Source organism: Melitaea cinxia, chromosome 5 (genome assembly GCF_905220565.1).
Source record: "Melitaea cinxia chromosome 5, ilMelCinx1.1, whole genome shotgun sequence".
NCBI classification, from domain to species: Eukaryota; Metazoa; Arthropoda; class Insecta; order Lepidoptera; family Nymphalidae; genus Melitaea; species Melitaea cinxia.
The window spans coordinates 8,904,827-8,915,313 of record NC_059398.1 but is presented as its reverse complement, the minus strand read 5'-3'; the positions used below and the strand labels follow the sequence as shown (position 1 = coordinate 8,915,313).

General features: G+C 35.3%; 1 protein-coding gene across 1 annotated transcript in view; it reads right to left on the bottom strand.

Moving 5' to 3' along the window:
• Positions 1-710: 710 nt before the first annotated feature.
• Positions 711-10,487, bottom strand: part of LOC123653529 — a 43,139-nt gene continuing 33,362 nt past the window's right edge. The window contains exons 20-24 of the mRNA XM_045589518.1: positions 9,928-10,045; positions 8,421-8,588; positions 5,973-6,123; positions 4,902-5,258; positions 711-1,923 (exon numbers count right to left, since the gene is read on the bottom strand). Of these exons, the coding sequence (XP_045445474.1) occupies positions 1,844-1,923; positions 4,902-5,258; positions 5,973-6,123; positions 8,421-8,588; positions 9,928-10,045 (874 nt within the window). The 3' untranslated portion in view covers positions 711-1,843. The remainder of the gene's footprint in view (positions 1,924-4,901; positions 5,259-5,972; positions 6,124-8,420; positions 8,589-9,927; positions 10,046-10,487) is intronic.

The window sequence follows — 10,487 nt, the reverse complement described above, 5'->3', positions numbered from 1 at the left end:
TCGGTTTTTTTTTTCGTTTGCGAGCAAACACAATTATTTAACGTATAATTTCGGCTATGGTACCTTCATGTATCTCTATATGGCCCTAAACGGAAGGACATCAGTCGAATAAGACGTTGTATAATTAGTAAATATAGACACAATTTTAATCATATCGTAAGAGTTATTTTCAAGTATTAGGTACAAGACCATACTTCTGTAGAATAACACAACAAAAATATGTCATTGAAAGCACTTTATCAGATATCTTTTTAATACTACTGTGTTCAAATATTATAATAAAATAAAATCAATTTTTTTGATTGTTTGTTACTTATAACCTGTTTATACGATGCAACGTCGCAAAACATATTTATATTATATACTTTATATACAATAAAGTAACACAGAGCGCCCAAAGCAAGATGCGCACGGTAAATAAGAATAACGGTGCTTTTACAACCTCCTCACCGGTGCGCTGCCTCGCCTCGGAACATTGCCAATTCCCATTGCTCAAGTCTTAACATCGGAATTTCTCACTTCTACGACCATAAATAGATTCACTATTCATTTTCTGTATAGAGTAACGTTTTATAATACTGGTTAAGAGTCCTTTGAATTTCGAGTTTGCAGAATTAAAAAAATGTGATGCAGAGAGAACTTGAAATAGCATCAATTTCGATTGTTTAAAAACAATAAGAAGAAATCATTCTTGAAATAATACAGCCTTATACAAGTACCAATGTTTATTTAACATCATGATTAAGACAAAAAAAAAATGTAACAGCATCAAATTTGTTTCAAAAATTAAAAAAAAAAAGTATTTGTTACAATAATACTCTTATCTATATAGTAGTCAATCATTATATTCTGCATTTCAATATAAACACTTTACATTATCTACTAAAATAAAACCCTATTTTAGTGTACCATCAAAACGTGTTCTGCGTTAGGCAAAACAAACTAATAGAAGAATATATGATATTATATTAAATTTTCATTGGAATTCGTCACAATAAAATCAGATAGTAAAAGTGTGTATATTTTAAACATTTAACAAAGTATATGTTTGTATATGTATATTTATAGTGCGATATAAAGTCGTGATGGACTATCTTTGTTCAGTGTTTATTTCTTATTTCTAAAACTCATCTACTCTGCAGTCGTTTCAATGTTTGTAAAAATATAAAATGGATTTTGAAAATGTTATAAATTGCCGAGCAAAGTGAAATTTTTTAAATGGCATCATACATATTGAGGCCGCGTTAAAATTATACGAAAGGAAATCGGAAATTCATAAATATGTTAGGTGTGTTAAGGTGCTCTATATTTTTAAAATAGCTAGCAACAAGGTAAGCAGAAATTTTGTTAGCTAAATTTTTACTAGTGTTGTTAACAAGGTATAATAGACGTAGTTAAGAATAAGAGATAAACAGTAGTAAAGAAATACAATTCATTTATTAAACGTAGCATTTTTAAAATATTAAAAAATATACTTAATATACATATTTAAAAAGTAAATAAAAATAGCTCAGTGACACCATTTTGTAGATGCAATTAATCAATAGCTTAAAATTAACAAAAAAAAAAGAGACCAAAATATAAACCAACGATGAAATGTGGCCCAGGAACACGGAGGTGGAATCCTAAAGCTCTTAACAAATTTATTATTGTTACATCTCTCTATTGGTGTATTATTTTTACTTAAACTATTCAATTCCTATACTAAAGTGACACGTTCAGAACGTCGCCTTCTCGCTGCAGAACACGAACATTGGCGACGAAAAATTCATTTCGATTCTAAATCTAACTCGTGTGACGTAACAAATTCGCATCACAAACATTAAACCGTAACAGATTTCAATTAAAACAGGCGTAGTTTTTGGGGTTGCAACTGAAAAGTCAAACATCGGAAGTCGTAGTAGTGCTTTCCGCATTTGCATTCTGTAAAACAAATAAAACTTCATTACCGTTTTATTAAATATATCCTGGGATACGAAACTTACTTAATTGTGGACACAAACCTAATTTAATTACGAACCAATTTTTTATATGAGAAGGTAAGAATGTATTACATGAGAAGGTAAGAATGTATTACATAGGTGAGAGTAAAGAGTTTGTAGTAGTGTGGTAGGGCACAGCAGAAAATATTCTGCTCAAAATCTGGAGCAGCCCGACTGGGAAAGTACCTCGTGTTGTAGTGCTTTCAGGCAATGTTAGTATTCCTGTGCTGAGTAAGGTTACCGGAGCTCCTGGGGGGCAGTGGGGGCGGGATCAACGACGCGTTTGTGATACAATAATTAATGTTGCAGGCGTCTTTAATCTGCGGTAATCGCATACCAGTGCGGCGAGCCGCTCGCTTGTTGCGGACATAGACTAGAGCGAGCGGCGAGGCAGAGGCAGAGTGGAGCGGTGCCGTCATACCCGCAGGCCGGCCCACAGCGCGAAGGAGGGCAGGTCGCGCGCCGGCAGCTCGGCCGCCAGCGCCTTGACGCGCAGGTTGCGGTCGTCCGTCAGCAGCACCACCGCGCGCACGCGCCGCGCGCCTGCGACAGCCGCAATGTTATTGTTATTTTTTTATTTTTTTTTTTTTTTTTATACATACATATACACAAATTGTAGATAGCCGACTGATAAAATAAACAATGTTTACACAACCATAGACTAGACGAACTGCGTTCATTTATTGGAACGAAGTTCCTTACGGTAGGCTTGACATTTGGCTGGGCGACCGAACTGATAAAAATGTGATACTCAAACCGTAAGAAAAATATATAACGGAAGTGACGTAATATCGGTCACACGACTGTATAATGTGACGTTTGTAAAACTAAAACATTACTAGTAAACTTTTTTTAAATTATTTATGTAATTTTATACTGTCGACAAAAATAAATAAAGACATGTTTTTTTATTTCACTTAATAGTTTGAATTATTATTTTGTTTGATTTATTTTATTTTACGGTATTTGTTCTTTTCTAAAATACTAAATTTCCTAAATACCCTACTTTTATGTACTTAATTAAAAACCAATCAACAAAATTAAAAAAAATCAGGAACTAGAAAAAATATATAAAATTCAACAATTTTTTTTTCTTCTAATTGTGTTGCTTCTATACTATCCGAAGAAACTTCGTCCCCGCCTGGTGTCTCATGACAACCACATAATTTTTTTTAATTTTTTTGTAATAAAAGCAAAATTTTTAACATATTTCATGACAACAGGTCTATAAATACAACAGTTTAAATTGTACATCTTCTGTTGCTAGTTTCAAATAATTTTCAATAATATCAGAACGTCACGCTTTATTGATACTTTGATATAATGATGTTTCAATTTTTTTTTTTTTTGTATTCCAAACCAAATAATTCAAAACTTATCCAGAAAATAAAATGGTTCAAAGCTAAGCTTGAATTTTCTTATCTTTCATAAATGCAGTATATTATCGATTCAGACTGTCAACTTTCCGCAGCTGGAAATAAACCTCTTTCTCCATTTAGAAGAAATTTACCTCTATTTATTATGATCCGATGTTATAGCGCCGCGCACGCACACGCGCCACTACTCCAGAACAGTTTTGTCTTAAAAGAACTTCAGATTTTCTTAACTACTAAACCTTATTAGGGAGATACAAACCGTTGTCGGCGGACGCATCCGCGGAGTCGGTGGCGACAGTGTCGGCGGCTAGATTAGCGTGCAGATCGAGTTGTATACATAAATACATTTTTATCATAAAGGTACCATAGATCAAGTAAAAAAAGGTAGATAACGCACCTAGAACAGAAAACTGAAGCCACTTTTTTAAAGATGTGTGGGTGAGTGAAGTGTTGACACCTTTTAAAAAAAGTCCCTAAATTTTTTATTAAACAATTAATTTAATATAGGTAAAATGGGTATGTGAAAATAAAAACCTGTTTATAGTTTTAAATAAATTTACTAAAAATAAAATAAAAAATCGGTAGAATAATAAAAAAAATATATTCGTAAGATAATCGTATGAATGGACACTTTCTATCCCCTCACTTTATCTCTTTTCAGTTTGCAGTCGGATTTTTTTTTAACTATTTTTCTTAAACCTAGAATCCTTTATGTTGTATAAGTTTTTTAAATTTTTTGTCGCTTAGAACTCAGAGTCATCGTCATTGTTTGCATTTTACTAATATGATGTAGTCTTATGTTCAAATATTTTTCAATCACTAATCGTATTAAATTGACTTTATGCGCATGGCCAGCATAATCGTGGTCATTTTCTCAGTCTTACAGCCGCTACCCATTCACCTCTTATTAAAATATTCGTTGGAAACCTAAAACCATGAAATTTGATAGTAAATTATGGGTACCTAGTTTACTCAAAAATTGTAAAAAGTTAAAACATAAAACAAACGAGTTAATAATTCATAAATATATTTTGATTTTTTTATTTTCAATTTATGTAACATAAAATAACACGAGAAAAAAAAACAATAACTATGTCTACTTTTTACTTAATTATTTTTCTGATTGCGTACAATTTACTTACCCACATTTTGGGGTATTGAAAAAAAGAACTACTGGCAACACTCCCGTGGTACGTCATTTCGTGACATTGAAATTATAAGTTCCGAATAACCTCAATATTATTTTGGAATAACAATAAATTTAAAGTTTTATATGTACTTACGTGTGAAACGATATTCCTTCAGATTTTTTGTTTACTTTGGTATTGTTTTTGCACCATTTAATCACACAAGACGGCGTTTTATAAGCAAAGTTACTGTATGAAGCCTCGTGACATACTAACGAAAATGAGCGTAGTTTGATGCATATGTGTGCGTGAACGCGTGTATTTACTTGAAGGAGCCGAGTTTTGTGGCTTCACTAACAACAAAGGCCGCGCATTATCTACTTTTTTTACTATATCTATGAAAGGTACAAACAAACCGTTGTCAACGGAGGCATCGGCGGAGTCAGCTGCGGCAGTGTTGGTGGTGTTGGCGGCAGTGTTGGTGGCAGTATTGGCCGAGAGGTTGAGGTGCAGGTTGAGCGCCGTGGCCAGCACGCGGTCGTCGTTGGTGCCGCGCGCCACGTCGTGCTCGGCCGCGAAGGCCACGCGCGCCGCCAGCAGCGTGCCCCGCGTCGTCACCAGCCTCACGCTGGCCGCCCCCGCGCCGCCCGCCCCGCCGCCCGCCCCGCCGCCCGCCCCGCCGCCCGTCCCGCCGCCCGTCAGCCACGCCAGCGCGTCGCGAGCATTGCCGCCCACGCGCGCGCACCGCCGCAGTCCTTCCAGCTCTGACACAACTGTATATGCATGTTAAAAATTCAATAAACAACTCACACTCAACGTCCTCCCATCGAGGATTTATATATTATATTTACGGCCAACACAAATGTATGCCGTGTGCGGGAATCAAACATGCACCCGCCAATGCAATAGCCAAAGGCCATTGCTGTGACCGTAACGCGTCGTCGAATTGTACACAAAGTAAAATAAAAAAATTATTTTATTTTATCTACCACTTCAAGTTCGAGATTCATTCATTCAGGTTCGATATTAATATAGTTGTGGAAGTCAGCCCAGATAGGTACTAATTCGTCGGCCGATTTCAATTAAAAGATATGTATGATTATCAGATAGCGAACTAGATTCGACTCGTTGCTATGTACGATGTCGCTAACAACAAGTACATCAGCACACATGATTCACGATTCGACTTTAGTGAATAGCATGAGTTTTTCTGAAATAGGATTTAAATTCATATGATTCATCATGCACTATTTAGAGCACAACCTTATTTATCGATTCTAAAAATTGAAAATAAGTATATGAATGTTTGCGTTATAGCTAACAGCAGACTGATAGAGCTATATTTTTTTTTAGAGATACACATACTAATAAATATAATATAATTCTTCATACTAATACCCAGAATCGAACAGGAAAAACCCACAACCAGCGAAGCAAAAATGACGCCAACAGGCTAGTAGAGAAAAAGAAGTTAAAAGAGTACCGACCCACGACAGGCACGGCGAGCTGGTAAGGCTGGTCGGGCGCCGCCACGGCCTGCAGTAGCGGCAGGTGGTCGATGAAGCAGTTGGTGTCGGGCACCAGCCAGCGAGGTCGCACCTCCACCTCCACACTCGCCCAGCTGCTGCTCACCATCTCCTGTCGAACGGACCGAAAATTAGTTGAGCGATAATTAAATAATTGTTAGCTCGCAAACGAAACAAACGCGTTGGCGCAACGGTCACAGCCATGGATTGTACCCGTTGCGCTGGCGGTTGCGGGTTCGATCCCCGCACATGACAAACGTTTGTATTGGTCATACAGGTGTTTGCCGTGGTCTGATCCTTCTCCTTACATGGGGAAAGAGGCCAATGCCCAGTAGTGGGATATTACAGGATGAAGCATATACGAAACAAAACCTAACTTCAATTACATCGGCAAGTAGTAGACGATAAATAAGTTAAGTAAATGCGCATTATTAGAGATTACTCAAAAAGTATTCGTCAGATCTCGATGAAATTTGAACGGCACTACATGGCAAGCAGATCGCTTCAGCTTTCAATTACAAAATAATAAAAAATCGGTCCAACTACTAAAAAGTTAGGAGGTAGCACGCACCTCTTTTCGGTGAAGTCGATTACCAATCCAAAGAATAAGAAATTAATATGATATATTCTTTATTGCACTTTAAAATATAGTTACAGTTTTCCATTATAAAAAAGTTGACAAAGGCGAACATCTCTCTGAAAGACTCATCTCATCTCTACCAGTCAACTGATGGTGGTGAGATGTGATGTTACCGATGAGCACAGTAATGCAATTGAGAAATTTAAAGATAGGACTAAAAGTTGTGTTTCTATATATTTTTTAAAAGCTATCTCCATCAGAAAACGAAACGCCATTTAATTAAATGAAATATAATAAATGCACGGAGATAGGCATCTGTACTTTATTACAGACTAATGAATTTAACCAACGATACTCACATCAGGATTGAATACCGATATTTGATACCTCCGTTATTAAAATTCGCTATTAAAATGATTACCTTTAATGCCAGAACTTAATATGATATATTGTATATAAAAGCCTTATCTAAATTACTATTCCCTAATTAAGGCTTCCAGGCGTATCATAATTCATTATGACGATCAAATTAATTTAGTAATCGAAAACACAATAGATGTAAGCATGCAGTATGTAGTAAAAACACGTCATTAATCCTTCAAGATCTACATTAAAATATTTCGATAATAATGTGATGGAGATATCTTCGTTAAACATTCTAAATGTATCAGACAAGAGTCAGTACTGGCTCTTGTTCGATTGCCCCCATGAACGGCAATGACTTTCTTATGGCCTGTGCCGGATACAAGGCGATATAAACATTGGTCGTAAACAGAGTTCGCACACTCGACGTTTTATCAGCGGCCAACTACAGTATTAATTACGACAATCAATCTTTATAATCATAAATGACCACCTTGGACGTCGTTTTATGAGTCAATACATTGACTGAACGTTCTAACATGTTCAAATATCTTCTGCGTTAGATCAAGAAGGATAGGAGGCTTATTTACCCGGCATTTTGTTAAGGAAATAATATAAGTAACTCTTTATTCCTTAATCATTAATAGCACATTCACACACCTCATACACAAGTATTTATATTACTATATTTATACCAGAATATTAAAGTGTGTAGAGAATTTAATATTCGAAGTCCATTTAAAAAATCTGCTATCGCGAACGAATCACTTTATAAAGAAATTTACCAAAAATGTTTAAAAAAAACCGTAAACGTTTTATTTTTACATAATGTATGTAAAACGGTAATATTATACGAAACGAACAAGTTATACACGTTTACGTATTCGATATATTACATGTGCAATAACAAGTTGAACTTGCTTTTAAGAAAAAAATATAAAAAACCGGCCAAGTGAAAGTCGGACTCGCGCACGAAGGGTTCCGTACCATTATCTATAAAAAGAAGCTTAAAAAAATCACGTTTATTGTACAGGATATAAATATTTTATGTTATAAATACAAATCAAATATATAAAGTAAAAACGTCAAAAATAAACGATTTTCTACACTTTTTAACAGACTTAAAAAAAGAGCACGATCTCAATTCGACTGTATTTTCTTTAATGTGTGCAATTTTTTACTGGGTGTACCGATTTTGATGATTCTTTTTTTAATCAATAGACGGTATTTGACATGTGGTCCCATTTAAATTTAGTCGAGATCGGACTGTTACATTTTTACTCTTTGAATAATCTCTAATAAATGCGTATTTACTTGACTATCAAATTGAAGTTGGCTTTTCAAGCAAACACATTTACAATTAGCAACACAAAAATTTGTTTTAAAGATTTATAATACGAATTCAACGAAGTACAAGGATATTTTCATGGAGTAGGGATCTCAAGTGTCTCAAATATCTCACAAACCTGCACTCGTTGCCGGCGCTGCTCGAGCGTCGCTTTGCGAGATTCGAGTAGCTCCTTCCTCCGGAGCAGCTTCCTCGTGGCCTCGTCCGCGCCCGCGGGCAGCTCCTCGTTGGGGCTCGCCGGTCCGCTGCGGGCGCCCGCGCCCTCCTCGTCTCCCGATACCTCCGACTTAAATATACGCGATTTGTGAAAAACGCTATATTAAACAACTTTTCCATACATCCACAATACTGTGGATGTACCTATAAAATAAAATAAAAAAATAGATAAATAAATAGTTATGTAGTGAAATTTAAGTAAATAACAGAAATAGATAACTTATACATAGATAAACAAATAATAACTATATAAAAAATAATATATATATAAGAAAAAAAAAAAAAAAAAAAAAAAAAATCGTTACTAACAGTAACATAGGTTAAGTGTACATTGTAAGTAGAATATAAGTGTACATATATGATAACTAGGCAAATAAGTGTAAATATAGACATAGATAAGAAAAATAATAATGTTAGAAATTAGAAAGCAATTATGTGTATACTTATGCATAAACAGTATTTAGTAAGGGAAAAAAAAAAAAAAAAAAAAAAAAAAAAACAAACAACTTTTCCATGGTCACGGGAGGACACTCCTCCCGTGACCGCATAGTTGCTGTAAAGTATCCGAAACGTCGGTCATCTAATAAATTTAATAAACCGTGATGAAATCCGAAAAAAGTTGTTTTTTATAATGAGTGAAATTCACGTTTTACAATTACAGTTATTAAAAACGCATAATCATATATGCTACATATTCGCGTTAAGAAAATAGTGACTATTTTTTTAATTTTGTTACTTCTATTTACTGACTATGTTTGAAAAGTCTATTTTCGTCAATATGAACAAGGATCGTAACTAAGCATTGTGACAGCTATGAATCATTATTTTCTGGACGCGAATAGATTATAAATATAATGGAATTATCAGACAAATTTTAGTTCTTCATTAGTTTATTTTGAGAAGAAAAGAATAAAAATACAATACCGTCAAGTTGAGATTTGACTATATATAATTTTGAATTGATAACCTTGACTAGCCCGTTGGCACAGTTAACATAGACCCTGCTTTCTACTCCGGGGATTCCTACCCCGAGTCTGGGTGTAATATACATAGAATACACAGAAGCATCGCAAGCGCGTTGCCGACCCCATCCCTAATTCCCCCCAGGAGCTCTGTAGGATCACCTTTTACTTACCAACAAGAACCCAACAATGCTTGAAAACAGTATTATTTAACAGTGATCTTCTAGAAGGTACTACCTCAGTCGGGCTGCTCCATATTTTGAGCAGGAAATTTCCTGCCGTACCCTATAAGTACCTCGGTTGTATTATTTATGTTTATAAAAATCATATGTAGCTATATCAATCGTCTGTTGTCTGTAAACCAATCATTAAGTTTCTTACCCTAGGAATAGACGACCATGTGTGTACGTTCAAGATATTTATTTAAATTTATATAAAGAAAATTACCAGTGGTGGAGCGGGCGCGCGGTGCTGTGCCGCCCGCTGTACAGCGCTGACGTAGCGAGGCTGAGCGCCCGCGGGGTACTCCAGCTTCAGCACCGGCGGCTCCACACCCACCAGGTACCTGTTCCACACACGTGTTACTAGCGGCGACCCGAGAAGATACACGAATATATCACTAATTGCCAACAGAAGGCACAAATATATCAGTGATTTTTTATTTTATTTTTTTATTTATTAAACTTTATTCCATACACAAAAAAGAAGATACATTTTAGAACGATTAGATACAGAAACAAATAACGTATGCAAAGGCGGTGGTGATTTCTGAGAATTTCAACCGAAAAGTAATACACATGGAGTATATAGATAAAATTATAAATAGTCATGTTGTTTTAGTGTGAAATAAAAACAAACGTGGCCAATTCTTCTAAATTTAATTTTGCAAATTTTTACTTTTCAGATTATAATATTTTTACGGATTTAAAAATACGTGTGTAAGAAACAATCAAATCAAAAACTACTCTACCATTTATAGATGCAGATTATTCTGAAGATAATAACGA